We start from the raw sequence: 17,906 nt of genomic DNA, 5'->3' as shown, positions 1-17,906 counted from the left end.
AGTATCCTCTTCCTATGGTTTTCATGGCTGTTTAGTCATTTTCAATACATGTATTCCAATTTGTGAAGATGTAGATTAAAACAATCCCCCACTTGTGAATTACAAGCTGTCAGCAGTGGTTTCAAATTGGGCATCAGCGGCATCTGGGAACTAGAGACGCAGAATCTCAGGTCAGAGCCCTGTTTTATTGAGTCAGAATCTGAGACTGTTATTTATTTACTTATTTTTTAAATTTTAGGACAGGGTCTCACTCTTGCCTAGGCTGGTATGCAGTGGCATGATCATGGCTCACTGCAGCCTCAGCCTCCCAGGCTCAGGTGATTCTCTCACCTCAGTCTCCTGAATAGGTAGGCTGGTCTCAAACTCCTCGGTTTAAGTGATCCACCCATCTTGGCCTCCCAGAATGATGGGATTACAGGCCTGAGCCACCATGCCCAGATGAGACTGCATTTTAACAAGACCTCTAGGCTAGTCATTCCTGTGCGTATGAAAGTTTGGGAAGCTTTAAAGCTCACTGATTTCATTGTTGGACATATTTATTGCCCCAGTAACTTCTGTTTGTGTGAGTGTGTGTATGTTGGTGCCTGTGTGTTCCAGCTGCTACTGTGGGTCTTACTGACTCTCCACAACCTGTTTATTTGCTAAGGATCCTGAGACTTAGAGATGAAGTAGCTTTCCTGAGGCCTCAGGGCTAGCCAATAGTGGAGCTAGTGTTGGAATCCAGGCCTGTTAAAATGCTTAATGATCCTAAGCAAAGGTTAGGGGATTTGTATATTTGATGAAAACAAAGGGTTATAGGTAGTTTACATAAATCATAATTGGACCCCTGTACTAGCATTCTACTAGCAGTGCCTTGGCAAGTTTTACAGATAGACTGATGTTCTTGTTGCACCTCTTGTAAATGATTTAGCCGCTGTTCCAGTTCCTAGTTCCTGTGTCAGAGACCAGGTGGTATCCTTTTTCCAGAGAGTGTCACTGCTGAATGCCTTGAATTCAAGGTACTTTGCCTCAGATTTTGAAAAGCTTTGGTATCATGAAGGTATTTTAAAAATTTTAGAGGGTCATTAAGTAAAGCAGTTGATCTGAGGTGAATAAATTCACTCAACAATTGGATGCTTTGATCCTGTTTTGTGTATGTAAGATGGCAGTTTCCACTTGTTTTATGTTAAGGGAAGGTGGGGAACAGCAGACTTTGTCGTCCTCTGGCATCAAGTAACAGTTGACTCCCCAGTGACCTGCGCTTAACCCTTTGCCCTTTTGGAGAAAACTCCATTTTCAAACTACTTAATCCAACTTAGAAAAAAATTATAGGATTTTGAAGAAAGATAGAGAATAGTTTGGCTTTACTGAACTCTTGGCCGCACTGACTGGTTCGTTGGAAGAAATTATCCCTAAATCCTATTTAAGCACAGTCATGAGCTGCATATGTGATGGTGCTCCCATAAGGTCACATTGAGGCTGAAAAGTGCCTGTCGCCTAATGACTGATAGAAATGGTTGGTTTTGGGGGATTCTTTAAGGTGACTTTGCTACTTCAGCTAAAAACATCTTAACATGGTAGTGTCTATTTTGATACACAAAGAGTTGCCATTGTCACAACTGCCTCCAGTATTCAGTACACTGTAACATATTGTGCAGGTTTATAGCCTAGCAGCATTAGACTGTACCAGAGAGCCCAAGTGTGTAGTAGGCTAGACCGTATAGGTTTCTGTGAGTCACTCTATGATCTTCGAACAGCAACGAAGTCACCTGCCAAAGGATTTCTCAGTCTGTATCCCTGTCATTATTCGTTGTGTGACTGTGTATTCCAGGTTGTGAATTTTAAAGGGTATTTGTATTTACTAAAAACAAGTTGTTGCTGACTTTTTAGTTCTTCTGAGTATTTTAGAGTAGTTATATTTTTAAAAGGACTCCATTTTACCTCAGGGCGCTGGGCAGTTGAACTTTGTAACTGTTACTTCATACCCAGCCTCTTTCTACTTGAAAGAGTACAAATAGAAGCGAAGGTCAAGCATGGGGGACTAATTTACCAGTGCCATTTGTTTCCAGTCAACTTGCTGTTTGGCTAAAAGGTAAAATACATAATTTTTGGATGAGGAATCTACTGTGGTTATATTTTGGTTTTGAGTTTGTAGTATGTCCAATACAAAGAAAATTCACCATGAGAATGTATATTTCAAAGTGTTCTGGTCTGAAAAATGCTATTCTAACTCCAAATAGTGAGGAGCAAAAGGAATTAGTTGGCTGAGTGTGGTGGCTCACACCTGTAAACCCAGCACTTTGAGAGGCTAAGTTGGTCGATTGCTTAAGGCTAGATGTTTGAGACCAGCCTGAGCAACATAGTGAGACCCTGTCTCTGCAGTCTGAGCAACATAGTGAGATCCTGTCTCTACAGAATTACAAAAAAAAAATTAGCCAGGTGTGGTGGCATGGGTCTGTAGTCCCAGCTACTCACTCTGGAGGCTTAGGTGGGAGGACCACCTGAGCCCAGGAGGCAGAAGTTGTAGTGAGCCAGGATCAAGTCACTGCATTCCAGCCTTGGTGACAGAGTGAGACCTTGGCTCAAAAAAAAAAAAAGGGAATTAATCACTTTACAACAGATGGTTGCTGAAAAAAACTCCTTTTCTTGTGCTTACATCTCAAGTTTAAAATAAATATAGGAAACCCACAAAGTCCTGGCTGGGGGATTAGAGGACCTGGTTCATCAGTTAGGCCACACTGCAGGAGCACACGGGCTCTGCCACAGGAAGGTTGCTTCTGGCTCAAACAACTTGGGCAGGGACTTAGAGAAGTAGGTAGCTTTCTTCCATGTGGTGATTTGAGGACCAGGGCACACTCCATGTTTTTGTTCTACCATCCCTCAGGGCCATTTGGTTGTCAGCATTCAGCCAAATATAGGGGAAGGCCCGTGGGAGGTTTGATGGTTCCTGGTACAGTGGAGGAACCATGTCTATGGCCACACCTACGTGATGAGTGCCCCAGGAAGGGGAGAATGGAGACAGCCGACTGTCAGCACCTCCCTGGGCAGGGTGCAAGGGCTGTCGGGTAGATGCTGGCTGGATTCAGAAGACTGCAGAAAGCAAAGGGATTGTTAGTGGGACTTTTATTTCCTCTGGAGCAAATAACACTACATTCTTCTGTAAAAGACTAGACTGTAAATATTCTAGGTTTTGTAGGCCACAGATAGCCTCTGTCATATATTCTTTTTTTTTCTTAAAACAGCCCTTGAAAGATGTCAAAACGATTCTTAGCTGGCAGTCTCAGCTGGATTTGGTTTGCCAACACCTTATTTCATCACAACTAATTATCACTCTTCCTTATAAATCCAGTATTCCTTTATAATAAGGTTGAGATTTTGGAAGTCAGTTTTTATTTGAGGCAAAAAAGTCATATCTTGGTTCACAATTCAGAAGTGTCACTTTGTCTAGTTGTAGACATAGCTTCTCACTTAATTGGTCAGTGTATACTCTGTTTATTGTTAGCTGAAAATAAGTGCTTGATATCAGATTCACTTTTTTTCTGATTTATTTGTTAGTATTTTTCATACTTTGCGTTTAAAAATATGAAAAATAAAAAAAATAAAAACCAAAAAGTATGAAAAATAATAAAGACAAAGTATGGGGGAAGAGTAGTAAAAATATATTTTAAAAAGATTTTGTGATTTTTAAGAACTTAGACATACGTGAGCTGTATTACTCCCAACAGAAGCATTGTAGGTAGCACTGACCTTACTGTGTGCCCTCAAGCAGCGAACCACTTTTCTTTCTTTGTGGGAAAGGAAACCCAACTTCCCCCCCCCCCCCATTGAAGTTACCTTTTGATATATTTTTCTCTTTTTTTCTACTTGTCAGTTTTATTAGTATAAAATTGCATAATAAAGGTATTTTGTTTACCATTTCCCACTGATCTGAAAATCACAAAAAGCATTTATGTCTAAGGTTTATATCCATTGACCGTTCCCCCAAAGTTCTTTTCCTGTTACTTGCATGTCATCTTTGCCCTTATTTCTTTAATATTTGTATTAGAAGTAGGTTGCTCTTATTTCCTTCACTGGCAAATGTGTTACATTGCCTCCTGAGTGGCTTCTGCACATGCCCCTACCCACCCCTCATCTTGAGCAGAGAAGTCATATGAGCCTGGGAGCATAGTGGCTGCCGTCAGTGCTAGGAGCTGTGCTTTTCCAGCATGGTCTGTGATGTCATCTGCACATAATTCTTAACTAATCCAGTAGAGGAACAAGACAGCCGTGCCTCTGACTGTGGGCCACCGCTTTTGTGTCATCGCATGGATCTTTGTGCTCAACGTCAGTCCTGCACATCGACTCCGCTTGCAACATGTTGCGTGTCCAGGTGGATCATCACGGTGGCTGCCATCCTTAAATGTGTCTTGGTCCTTTTGCAACACCCTTCACATTTTATAATATTCCTATTTAAAATTTGTTTCTTAAGGAGCTTTTGGAAGCTTTCTTAAAATTCTGCTTGGCTAGGCACGGTGACTCATACTTGTAATCCCAGCACTTTGGGAGGCCTCAGGTGGATCACTTGAGGTTAGGAGTTTGAGATTAGCCTGGCCAACATTGTGAAACCCCATCTCTACTAAAAATACAAAACAATTAGCCGAGTGTGGTGGCGTGCTGTAGTCCTAGCTACTTGGGAGGCTGAGGTGGGAAGATTGCTTGAACCCGGGAGGCAGGGATTGCGGTGAGCTGAGATCATGCCACTGCATTCCAGCCTGGTGACAGCCAGACTGTGTCTCACAAAAAAACAAATAAAAAACTCTGCTTATATTTTAAATACTATGATCATATGCTTAATAGTAAAAAGTTTAGTGATCTCACTGCCTGTCCTGTGAAGTGGATGTACTTTTACTCAGGAGCCTTGAGTCACCTGCCGTTGTACAGAGTTTTTTTTTTCCCCTCTTTTATTCCTGGATTGATGAGTGTTTACACTAGCAGTGTAAATGATTTTGTCCTCTGTGATCTCTATTTTTAAAAAATCATTTTGAGGCAGATGTTTATAAAAGCATAAAATCAGGATATATTCCTGCCTGATCTCCTAATGTGGGTGGATTTTTTTTGGGAAGCGGGGACAGGGTTCTCACCCTGTTGCCCTGCTGGAGTATAGTAGCACAATCATGGCTTACTATAGCCTCAGCCTGCTTAGTAGCTGCTACTGCAGGAATGCACCACAATGCCTGGCTAATTTTTTGATTTTTTTTTTCTTGTAGAGATGAGGTCTTGCTGTGTTGTATAGGCTGATCTGGAACTCCTGACCTCAGGTGATCCTCCCACCTTGGTGCCTGCCAAAGTGTGGGGATGCAGGTGTGATCCACTGTGCCTGTTCCAAATATATACTTGTAAAAATGTGTGCTGTGTATGGATTACCATCCTTTGCAGCCTCCTTCCTTTCACCTAGGCTATTTTAAATAGCATGTGGATGTTAGCATGCCTTTTTGGAGGTAATGCTAACGGGACACCTCACTAAGTGGGTAGTGAAGCTCCAACTTAGAACTAGGTTTTGGTTTGGGGGTTACAAAGAGTAAGTATGTATTGCCAAACTCTGGTTTAGGAATTCTGCAGTGAGCATCTTTGACAGATAGGAAAGGTCTTTGAATGATCCCAACTGAGGACTTTCTGTGATGCCATCATCCTGTCACATATCTCAAAAGTGGCTTTTGAGATCGTCCCATCATGAGTGGCACCTGTAGTTCATGTAGTGAGCCCTCTGTTTTATGTTTCCATGTCTAACAAATAAGTACCTTTTTTAGCTCTATAATTTGAAGAAACAAACTGTTTTCCTTGTTGAGGAAGGATGGGCGTGAAGCAGAGGAAAGAATGTGTATGTGGCGTAGTGACTGTATTTCATTGTCATGTTTTCCTAGTAAACCGAGGAGAATCAGTTTCTCTAACTTCTCAAGAATTAGATTTCAGTTTTTAGTATGTATATTAAGAATGACACAGATTTTACCAATTTATTTATTACTTCAGGCTTTTGACTCATTATGAAAGTGTCGGTTTGCGGTGATTATTTAGTTCTTTAGTCTTCTGAAGTGTTCTAGATAGTAGGCCTCACTGCTTATCACTTGTTTCTGAAGATATTCTGTTCTTCACCCTTAAGAAAAGAGTGACTTTACTCCTTTTCCAGCATCACTTCTTAACACAGTATGGATGAATTCCTTTTGAAGGTTAAAATCATTCCAAGTTTTAGCTTTCAGCATTTTCCAAGTCAAAATTTTTTATCAATTAAAATATTTTCTTTTCTGAGAAGGAAAAAAACCCTGCCAGTTACACATTAAAAAGTATTTTATAGGTTCAGTATGAAGCTTATTTAACTTATGTGAGCCAAGTTGGCATTTTAGACTGTAAAACTGAACTGAAACATGAATTGTGGAAAATTAATGTGTAAAGTTGAGATTTTATGAAATATTTTCTGCATTTTGTTTAGACCAGCATGTTTTGGAAATTTGATCTTCACTCATCATCCCACATAGACACACTTCTAGAAAGAGAAGATGTAACACTGAAGGAGTTAATGGATGAGGAAGATGTTTTACAGGAATGTAAAGCTCAGAACCGCAAACTTATAGAGTTTCTGTTAAAAGCAGAATGTCTCGAAGATTTAGTATCATTCATTATAGAAGAACCACCTCAAGACATGGATGAGAAGATCAGATACAAGTAAGACAATTTAATCTTCTCTCTAGGGTGGGACTAAAGTGAAGTGTGGGGTAGGATATTACAGTTCTTGCTCAAGAATTCTCCAGTGCAACTGTCACCATTTACAGAAGGGTAAGATGGTGAAGAAGGACTGGCTCAGTGGAGCACAAAATCCATTCTAGAACTAAGTCCAGGGAATCACAAGAGTTTAGAAATAGAGTGTTCTGAATTTCATTCAAAGGTTTTCCGGAAAGGCACTGTGCTTTGTGAACAATGATGACAAATTTCTCAAAACAGTCAAGTGATTAAAATATTTACTTTACAAATAGGAAGATGGAGATTATATGACTATGCAGAATTGCACAGCGGATCCAAGTCAGAGCTTGGGGTTATGAAGAACATTGCCTATACAATACAGCCTGACCTTTTATCAACTGAAAATAAGGGAATGGGTATTAATGAACATCGGCGTAGCTGGTCACACCATGGATAACTACAGTGGATTTTGTCTGCTAATCTGTTTACAAACAGAACCACAGTGTAGTGAGAATCCTTTATTACCATTGCTATAACAGTTTTTATACAAACGCCTGGAAGCTCCATAGATATGTAAAGTATTGGGGTTTCAGTTAAGTATTTCTCCATATCCAAATATTTGGCTCTTTTTCCCCCCAGAAAATAGAGCAACTTGAGAAACAAAAATTGTTGCATTACATAACTTAATGGAATAGGAAGAGTTAGGCTTTTAGTAGTGTCTCTCTTGCCATTTCTCCCCCAGTTTACCGTTCTTGTCAGAACATCTTTTCCTTTCTGGTTGGGGAAAAGTGTGCTGTTTGGGAAATAATACTTGTTAATGCTTTTAAGTTGCTAGTGGCTTAGATCTTCAAGGATGTCATGTTCTCTGCCAGCCTTTAACATTGACACCTAGCATTTAGTGAAAGCCTTCACTCAGAGATTAGTGCCTTAAAAAGGAGGAGGAAAGGCTGGGTGCGCTGGCTTATGCCTGTAATCCCAGCACTTTGGGAGGACAAGGCGGGTGGATCACCTGAGGTCAGTAGTTCGAGATCAACCTGGCCAACATGGTAAAACACCAGGTGTACTAAAAATAACAAAAATTAGCTGGGCCTGGTAGCAGGTGCCTGTAATCTCAGCTATTCGTGAGGCCGAGGTAGGAGAACTGCTTGAGCCCCGGAGGCAGAGGTTGCCGTGAGCTGAGATTCCGCCATTGCACTCCAGCCTGGGCAACAAGAGCGAAACTTTTGTTTAAAAAAAAAATGAAGGAGGAAACAAATCTGGTGGCAGACATGCTAGCGTGCTCTCATCCCCCAAACGATAGACACTTTGCTACTTGGAAATCCCTCCACAGTGAGCTAGCATGTGGGTGGTACTGCTTGAATTGGGGCTTGTCCTTGTTGGACGGTGTGGTCTGGGTCAAAGAGCACAGTTTTTGGATCAGCCCACCCTCTTCTCTTCCCATATCTGACACCCTCTTCTCTTCCCATATCTGAGAGCTTGGGTGGAGAGCTTACCCTTCTTGGGTCCATTTCCTCACATGCTGAGTTAGGCTAGTAATGTTTTAATCATTGAAAAGTAGGCATGCCTTATATGAAGGGCTTACTTTCCCCCAAAGAAGTAGTGGCTCCCCCTGTTTTAACAGTGTGACACTTGTATTATGTTGCTTTGCCAGCATTGTTGCCTTTGAGGTTGCAAGAGCAAATGTGCCTCCCATGGTCCCAGCCCTCTGCACGCACCATTTTGAAGGACCACCGCTTGAGTTGGATAGCGCAGTACTTCTGGCCTGAGCAGTCACCACCTGTGTGTAATGTACCTTGGGTGACGCCACAGCTAGATTAGCATAGAGAGGTTTTTCAGCTGAGATCCGAAAGTATTTTAGGGTTATGGTTGACTATAGTCATTTAAGGAAGTTTAGATTGGGATTGTGTAGTTTTGGAATGATGGAGTAATTGCTCTGTTGGGGTGAACCAGACTAAGAAGCCCACCAGTTGTTTGTCAGATAAGGCTTCTGGAGGAAAATGAAGCATGACGAGACAGGGACGCTGAAGGTGGAGGATGGGCAGAGGAGCTCAGGGTAGGTGTCATTAAGATGGTGCCATCTGATCAGAGCCATGCAGGAAATAAGGGGGTTGGCAAGTGGGCACTTGACAATAAGGAACATCCAGGCAGAGGGAACCGCAAGTGTGGAAGCCCTAAAGTGCTTGTGTGCTTGGTGTACCCCAAGAACATCTGGGCAGCCAGAGAAAGGACAGCATCATAAATGAGGGAGAATGGAAGGAGGGAGGGTCGGGGTGAAATTGAAGCACCTCTAGAGACAGGCCATACGGGGCCTGGTTGGCCCAGCCAGGATGTTTGCTTTACTTGAGATGGGAAGCCACCACAGGGTTTTGAGCAAGTGCCTTGGTCTGACTTTGTTCCCCAGGAGTGCTCTGTTAGCCCCCTGGTCAGGGACTGGAGGAGGACAGAGTGGAAGTACGGTTGGCTACAGTGATCAACAGAGAAAAAAGATCTTAGAGGACCTGTTTGACACAGTCAGATTCCCGGAGGTACTAGATGAAGTTAGAACGGAAGGGGTTTGCTCTAGGTATGGAACGGTAGATAAAGTGTCAGGAGTGACTATGGGCAGTTGAGAGGATGGAGTGGCTTTATGGCAGTGAAGTAAGATTGCAGAGGGAAAGGGCAGGAGTTTGGGCCTGGCCCTGTCAAGTGTGAAATGCCTGTTAGACATCAGGTAGAGATGAGGCCTCACAGCAGGTGGGACTGAGGACATGTAAAGCCATGAGTCTGAATGAGATCACCTGCAGAGCTGATGTAGCTGGAAGAAAGCTTCCCAAACTGGAGATGGGTAGTGTAGGCCAACATGGCTGGCCTGGGTTCCACTGAGGGATGGAGGAGGGACTGGATGCAGGAGGACCTGGAGGGGCTGCTACCCTGGAAGCCAAGGGAAGTCTGGTTTCAGGAAGAAGGAGGGGGACAGTGGGTTAGGGGTACTGCTCATAAGAAATCACTCAGTTTGTAACATAGAGCTTATGGGCCCCATCAGTGCAGGTTCTTTGGAGGGGCCCAGGTGAAAGCCTGGAGGCAAGCAGAGACAACTCTTTGAAGTGATTTCCTGTAACAGGAGCAGAGAGGAAGTGGTAGGTTGAGGCATATGTGGAGTTGGGTGGTGTGGGGTTTTATTTTTTCCTAGATAGAAGGGATGGTCTGTGAGAATATTGCAGCACAGAGAAAATAGCCAGTGTGAAGGAACAGGCTGCCAAGTGATGTGCTATGCTGGAGTGGGTGGGGGCAAGGGGCATGTGGTCCATAGCACACATGCAGGATGGCCTCGGGGGCAAGGGCCGCTCCCACGGAGTGGGGAAGAAGTGCCCAGGTTTAGGTTGGGGATGCGGTATGGCTGGGTTCCCTTCTGATTGACTCAGTGTTCTCAGGCAAAGCAAGCAAGGAGTACAGTGGTACAGTCACAGCTGGCCGTGACCTCTGCTTCCTGGGTTCAGGTGATTCCTGTGCCTCAGTTTCCTGAATAGCTGGGACTACAGGCGTACACCACCATACCTGGCTAATTTTTGTGTTTTTAGTAGAGATAGGGTTTCACCATGTTGGCCAGTCTGGTCCTGAACTCCTGACCTTCGGTGATCCACCCGCCTCAACCCCACATAGTGCTGGGACTGTTGGTGTGAGCCACTGTGCCTGGCCTTGAGAAGCTTCTTGAATGTTAAGGAGGGTGGGGAGGAGAGTAGCCGTAGCCTCTCCGGAACCAGAACTCTGACCTTTTTGTTTAAAGGCTAACATTATGCATGCTTCTTGAGTTAGGTCATACCACCCAGTCACCTAGAAAAAGTGAACAAATTTTTTTTTTTTTTTTTTTGAGACGGAGTTTCACTCTTGTTGCCCAGTGATCTCGGCTCACCGCAACCTCCGCCTCCTGGGTTCAGGCAATTCTCCTGCCTCAGCCTCCTGAGTTGCTGGGATTACAGGCATGCGCCACCATGCCCAGCTAATTTTTTGTAGTTTTAGTAGAGACGGGGTTTCACCATGTTGACCAGGATGGTCTCGATCTCTTGACCTCGTGATCCACCCGCCTCGGCCTCCCAAAGTGCTGGGATTACAGGCGTGAGCCACCGTGTCCGGCCCAAAAGTGAACAAATTTTAAAGTTACTCATCTGGATTTTCTCTGTCAGAGTTTGGAGAAAACACTTATGCATTTGATTCACAGCCAGGAGTCTGCTGCCTTTTACTGATTCTCTATTTGTCAGCAGTTTCCACATCAAGACAGTTGAGTGAGTGCATCTCCCCAACCCACCCTAGCAGCATTCTGCCGTTTTATAGTAGGAAACAAAGAGGAATGAAAACAGCTGTCATTTATTAAACTCTTAATTACTTTATGCCAGGCCCTCTTCCCAGCCTTTTTCATTCCTCTCCTCCATAAGATAAGGACTATTGTCTCAATCTTAGTAACTTGGAAACTGAGGCCCAGAGAGGTCAAGTAACTTGCTCAAGGTTTATACGTCGTGGTAAGAGGTGGAGGCCAGTTATGAACTTCGGTAGTGTGACTCCCGCATCAGCCCACCCTTGGGATAATGAGTACTGTATAGGGGTTTGTATTCCGGCTCCTTGAAGCCCGTACTATATAAATTGAGGAAGGCTTTACTTCCCGAAGACCCACACATCTGCCAGGTCTTGTTGTTTTCCTTTTCTGCTTGCTTTATACAAAGGCTCATTTTGGGATCTTCTCATACCATTGTCTTTAGGCCTCACACCAGAGCCTGTCAAGTGCCGTGGCTTTCTGGTTCGTCACCGGTGACCTTTTGTGTCAGGGTCTTGCTGCAGTCAGCACTTGCTTGCCTTGGATGCCCCAGGTGCATTGTATATGTGTCCCTCCCGCCCCAGTCTTCCCTGGTTCTTTCATTATGCAGCCGCATTGGCTGCTTTGCTGTCTCCCTGTCTTGCTCACCCTTTGAGCTGGCCACTCCTAATGACTGGTTGGGGTGCTGGGTGCTGGGTCCTGGCTGTCCATCAGGGAGTGTGTGAGGAGTGAATCCTGGGTCAGCTAGAGTATCATCTGGACAGGCTCAACATCTTTGTTGTTGCCAGTGAAAACAGACACGAGATTGTGGTAGGAGGAGTGAGTGGAGAAAATGGACCTACTGTCTGTTTGCAGAGGCTTAGTGGTCTGGTTGTCAGAGGCAAGCATGCTTTAGGGGGTGCAGGCATTTATTTTCCCTCCTCTCTCTCTCTCTCTCTCCCTCTCTCTCTCCCTCTCTCTCTCTTTCTCTTTGGAGACAGAGTCCTGCTCTGTCACCCAGGCTGGAGTGCACTGGTTGTCATCTTGGCTCACTGCATCCTCCGCCTCCTGGGTTCGAGCTATTTTCCTGCCTCAGCTTCCCGAGTTGCTGGGACTACAGGTTCCTGCCACCACGCCTGGCTAATTTTTGTATTTTTGGTAGAGACAGTGTTTCACCATGCTGGCTGGGCTGGACTCAAACACCTGATCTCAGGTGATCCACCCACCTTGACCTCACAAAGTGCTGGGATTACAGGCATGAGCCACCACGGCCGGCTGGGGTGTAGGCATTTCTAAAGCTTTGGGGTCTGTAGAAGAGCCTGCGGGTCCATCCAGAGCAGGTTTCATGTTCTTAGCTGTGGGCCTGTATTCTACAGGAGAGGGAACATGGTGAAGACTGACTGTGGGCTGACCTTGTGTCTGTGCTAATCTCCAGATACTGGAAGATGGATGTGGAGAGCACTAGTTTTGATTTGTTTTGGTTTGGTTTTGAGACGAGCTCTCACTCTGTTTTCCAGACTGGAGTGCAGTAGTCATAGCTCACTGTAGCCTCAAACTTGTGCGCTGAAGTGATCCTCTCACCTCAGCCTTCCAGATAGCTAGGACTACATTTTTTTGTATGCGGCTTCCTGCCTTGGTAGTCCAGCCTGATGCCCTATTCTCCCCTTCATTATAGTAGGATGCTTAACTCTCTTAAGATGTAATGTAGACTGAACACTTGATAAGCCCTCCAAAACAACTTTGTAGTACCATTTGCAACCCATCTAAAAATAAAGGCTGGTCCAGGTATCTACAGAGCACCTCAAGTAATGACAAGGTGCTGTGTGCTGTTCAGTGTCCTGGAAACCAGCGTCTTCCACAGTTGGCTTGTAAGCTGTGCTGCTTCTTGTGCCAGAGCAGGCTGTAGCCTGACGGCTTGTACCTCCCGCCGCTTTTCTCACTGATCGTGGGGAAGGTCCGGGCCCTGCAGCATGATCTCCCTGGGCTCCTGAGTCCTAGGTGTGCTCTAGTTTTCTTTGGGAAAGATGTATTCTTATTAAAGCTTGGTTTAAAAACAATTTTTTAAACAGTAGATTGACTTTAGCCTGGAGGTTGGCTGAACAGAATGGATTGAAATATTTCCTGATTCCCAGTAAATGATATTATTGTTTTCAAGAAATCTTAGGAAGCCTTTCTGATTTGTGTTTATCTTTATGTAATTAAACGATTAATAAAGATGATGATGTAAGTATTCTTTTCTTCTAGGTATCCAAATATATCTTGTGAGTTGCTCACTTCCGATGTCTCCCAGATGAATGATAGACTGGGAGAAGATGAATCCTTGCTAATGAAATTATATAGCTTCCTCCTAAATGATTCCCCTTTGAACCCACTACTTGCCAGTTTCTTCAGCAAGGTGCTAAGTATTCTTATCAGCAGAAAACCAGAACAGGTAAATATGATTTTTCCAAAAGGTAAGTATTAGGGTTGATCATCTCCTTGAGGTGATCCCCCAGTATATGTTGCTTTAGCATTCTAACTTTGCCTTAAGTTCAGGTTCTATAAGAGAATATATTTTAAATCTTAAACATTCTAAGCACTCACATACTATTTATACATATTAATGAATATTTCTAATATGGCATAATCTCAAATTTCATTTAATACGTTAGCATACTTTGGTTTCCTCTTTTTGACAAGTGGTTAGCAGATGAGAATATTGGGTACCCATTTGTGAAGACGGGACTTAGATGCAAGTACAATAACTAAGCAGTTGAATATGTGAGTGGAATCCTAGGGACTCTTTGGTCACCAAACAATTGTTTTGTTTAGTTTTTCCCCCATTGATGGTCGTAGATGATGCTTAAACTGAAAACCTTTCCAACAAATGTAATTGATGCTTGGTTTGTACAAATGGTGATTCTGTTTTGATTCTACTCAAAACTTCTCCAGTGTCACACTTGAGACATCTGAGTGTATAGACTGCTGGATACATTTGTAGCTCTGCTGTTCCTATCCAGAGCGGTTTGACAGAAACTGCACTTGGTTCTCCAAGTGTGGTCTGTGGACCAGCAGCACCTCAGTATCACCTGATGATTTGTTAGAAATGTAAGTTCTCAAATCCTACTCCAGACCTGCTGAATCAGAAACTCTGAGGGGAGAGCCCAACATGCTAACATTTGAGAACCATTGCTTTAGTGGATATTGTTGTGAAAAACAATCTGCTTATCTGGAGATTTTAGTGATTTTATGGAAATGGGCACCCGGAGAACAACTGGAGCCTCAGCTATTCAAGTATAAACTATAGTAGATTTGCCAGAATTGCAGCAAGTATGGGTGTGATGATGTGGGGTAAAAATGGTCAAACCAGTTGGTCCTGCCATCCTTCATGGTGGAAAATGGCTGTGGGTAACCCATTCTTGCTATCAGCACTGGTAGAAGGACTTGGAGCTATTTTTGGCTCTGTGTGTCCTGACCTATGCCAAGGTGAAGTGGCTTTACTTTAGAAAGAGATGTCATGCTTTCTTTGAGTTAATGGAGTAGGATAAACTTCCTAAGTTTATTGACAATAGGATTTTTTTCACGTAGGTAATAATCCCCAACTCATGATTGCTCTAATGTAGATTGTCTCTTCTTTTCTGTCTTCTGGTTAGAAATACAAGAACCCCTGGCTGTGTTAGGAGAGTGGTAGCCACCTCCATCACCCTGATGTTACCAGGCAGTTCTCAGGGATGGTTGTTGTAGCCATTATCCAGACATTATGCTTCATTGTGCTTTTTCTCCTCATTCCTGTGCTGTTGGAACCCAGGTTTGCAAGCCCCGATTTTCAGTGTACACATAAAGAGTGAGAATACACTTAACACCCTCTAGGACCTTGAGTATTTTGTGTTAGACCCCAGAGTTCGACATTCTGTCTGTGTAGAGATGACGGCACTTGCCAGTTATATTCTAAGATAAGAGCCCCTTGGCCTGTTGCTTGTTACAAGTCCCCATCAGGATTGTATGAATGATAGTAAGAGAGGATTCAGTAGCTGTGGCTTAAGGTCAAACCTGGCACTTCTCTATTTTTTGCAGATTAGGAGTGTAAATAAAGGTTTTCTGTTACGTGATAATATTAGTAAGGGTATATGCAACTATAAGGACAAAAACTGAGACTCAACTGGCTGAGCAATAAAGGCATTTGTTTGCTCATGGAACGGGAAGTCATGGTGGGGCATGGTCAGTGCTACATGAGTCAGCACCCCAGCGGTGCCATCGGGGCCACAGTTCCCTGTTGTCTGTGCTGTACTGTCCACAGCACTAGCTGGTGTTTGTTCCTTTGGGCTCCAAGTTCGGTGTTTCTGGAAGTGAATTGTGGAATATTTTGGTCACATGTGACTCTTTTTGTCCTTTCTCCTCTACTGTCCTTTTAAAAACTATTGTGGGACTCAATTGTGAGTGAATTATTTGTCATTTCTTAAAGCTTTATATCATAATGCTTGACCTCATTGTGTACAGAAGCAACGTGTATTGGTTAATGTTGTATTTATACCTAATTGTATGAAGCAGTTTTAGTTGTCATCTTTGGCTGTTAGACTTCATGTGGCATTATGGAAAGATTGTGGCTTTTGTGGCATACAAATCCAAGTTTAAATCCCAGGCAGCCACCTTTTAGCTCTGGAATATACTACTTAGTTTCCTCATCTCTAAAGGGGCAGCAGTGGGGGGTGGGGTGAGTTACTCAGCACCCCCCCTCCGCACCCCCCCACCTCCACCTCCCAGGGCTTTTGAGAAATTTCAGTGAGATCCTGTTACAGCAGCTGCCACTCTCCCCCTGGGACTCGAGGAGGGTTTGGGAATAGAAGGCACATGCACATGGACTGAAGCAGAGGCAACAAGGCTGCAGGGATGCGGGGCTGCATGGGATAGAGTCATCTCCCTGGTCTCCCAGTGCAGAAGAGACCAGCAACAGGGGCCTGATTTCCGTGGCCAATCTCATGTTCCTTCAGGGTAGCTCCCTGCCTCTCCACCAACTGCCCTTCTTGTGCTTAAGCTAATTGAGTGTGTTGGTGAAGTCAAATTCAAAAGCCGTGTTTGTGTGGCCAGATGAGTTAGTTACTTTGACTGGAGGAGAAATCTTTGTTTTGAAATTTTTTTCTCTTACTTGCTAGAGTACAATTAGAATTTTGAATATTACTAATTTTAGTGCCAAATCTAACAGACTTGCTTTATGTTCATAAACTATAAAATGGTATATTCTCTTGCTCTTTATAGCCATATTAAATTTTTGATCCCCCATTATTTGCAAATGAATAATGAAAGTGAATAGAAATAAAAGATTCTGTTACGTTGTATTTGTATTAATGGACATGTGCTAATTTAGGGGATATTTTTCCAAGAAGTTTTTGAATATTGTAACTGTCAGCCCATCTTGTTGCTAATTCAGCATTTGCCATTTCTCAACCTAAAGTAGTGGTGGAATTTGGATGAGGGGGAGTCGGGACTTAAAAGGTAAAGTTTACAGTAAGTTTCCAAGTTACATGTCTTTCAGTTTCTGATCTGTTCTTCTCTAGATTGTGGATTTCTTAAAGAAGAAGCGTGATTTTGTAGACCTTATTATAAAGCACATAGGAACTTCTGCTATCATGGATTTGTTGCTCAGGCTCCTGACATGTATTGAGCCTCCACAGCCCAGGCAAGATGTGCTGAATGTGAGTAGAATTCTGACCTGCTGTTGACTGGGGTGAGGGTGCTGGCGTGTGAGCCCACCAGGCTGCTGTGTGCTGGGAGGGATTGCATGGGATTAGGGTTGGTAGCAGAGGGTTGTCTGGAGGGCAGGAAGCAGGGTGGGGAAGAAAGGCTGTTCTAAGATAGAAAGAGATCCAGATTTTGCAGAACTAGAATTTCGGATGGACACATCCCTAGGTGTGTGGAATGTTTTGTTCAGTGTTTTTTCCTTTTTGCTTGTTTGCTTTTTGTGTGGGTGGCGAGACTTTATGGGTTGAGCATTTGTCTTAAAGCTGGTCCTGGTGGTAATAGCAGAAATGAGAAGGTTGGGAGCTCTAAGTCCCATTTGAGTATGTTACGAAGCCATACTCTTCAGGGCTATCTCTGGAGGTCAGAACAGAGAGGTGTCAGTGTATCTAGGGATTCAGGCTTCAGAAGTAATTCTCTTCTCATGGGTACCTGGGAACAAAGGATAAGATAGAGAATAGTTGACTTTCAAAAGGACATATTTTAAAATGTAGACAGATGGTGATTTTTAGGATGTGTGCCTATTGAATAGATGTTTTAGGTGGAATTTGGGTGGGAAGAGGGGACAGTGTGAGTGACTTGAAAAGAAGGTTTCACCCAGGCTCCCATCTCTGCCTTCTCTTGTCTTCCCCTCCCCATCACCCCTTTTTTGAGATGGAGTCTTGCTCTGTCACCCAGGCTGGAGTGCACTGGCGCAGTCTCAGCTGACTGCAACCTCCACCTCCCGGGTTCAAGCAATTCTCCTGTCTCAGTCTCCCCAGTAACTGGGATTACAGGTGCTTGCCACCATGCCTGGCTAATTTTTGTATTTTTAGTAGAGACAGGGTTTCACCATGTTTGCCAGGATGGTCTCAAACTTGGACCTCAAGTGATCCACCTGCCTTGACCTCCCAAAGTGCTGGGATTACAGATGTGAGCCACTGCGCCTGGCCCCCCTCTCCCTTCCTTTTCTTTCTCAGAAGCTTTCCAAAACCATGCTTCAGCCCATCTGTCTTTAATACTAACCCTGCAACCTTAGAACTTACTCATTTCTTTGGAAATGCAAATTATTATTAAAGACCTAAAGGACTAGGAGAGACTGGAGGGCCTATGAGGAGAAAGGTCTTTCAGGTGGTGCCCAGGGCAGGGCATGTTCCTGAGGTAGGCAGGTGTGTCAAGCATGCATTTATGTGATGGGCTCAGTGCTGGATTTGTTGGTGACCCAGGCACTCTGATCACTGTGAGTAAACCAGCTAGGTGT

The 17,906-nt window shown here is 43.8% G+C and overlaps 1 protein-coding gene across 35 annotated transcripts in view; it reads left to right on the top strand.

Moving 5' to 3' along the window:
* PPP6R3 (protein phosphatase 6 regulatory subunit 3) overlaps positions 1 to 17,906 on the top strand; it is a 149,086-nt gene that overhangs the window by 62,323 nt on the left and 68,857 nt on the right. For 33 of the 35 annotated variants that reach the window (XR_004270249.1, XM_032282559.1, XM_032282561.1 and 30 more), the window contains 3 exons: positions 6,443 to 6,675; positions 13,199 to 13,385; positions 16,486 to 16,623. Coding sequence is in view for 34 of the 35 variants with exons in the window: in XM_032282559.1 (XP_032138450.1) it covers positions 6,449 to 6,675; positions 13,199 to 13,385; positions 16,486 to 16,623 (552 nt within the window). In the remaining variant the exon portion in view is untranslated. Of the gene's footprint in view, positions 1 to 1,816; positions 1,828 to 6,442; positions 6,676 to 13,198; positions 13,386 to 16,485; positions 16,624 to 17,906 lie in introns of those variants that run through there. The other 2 variants (XM_032282562.1, XM_032282589.1) reach the window with 2 other exon arrangements.

Source organism: Sapajus apella, unplaced genomic scaffold (assembly GCF_009761245.1).
Source record: "Sapajus apella isolate SASKATOON/1434 unplaced genomic scaffold, GSC_monkey_1.0 scaffold14, whole genome shotgun sequence".
NCBI lineage: Eukaryota > Metazoa > Chordata > Mammalia > Primates > Cebidae > Sapajus > Sapajus apella.
The sequence above is the reverse complement of the archived record's forward strand: the minus strand, read 5'-3'. Positions and strand labels throughout refer to the sequence as shown.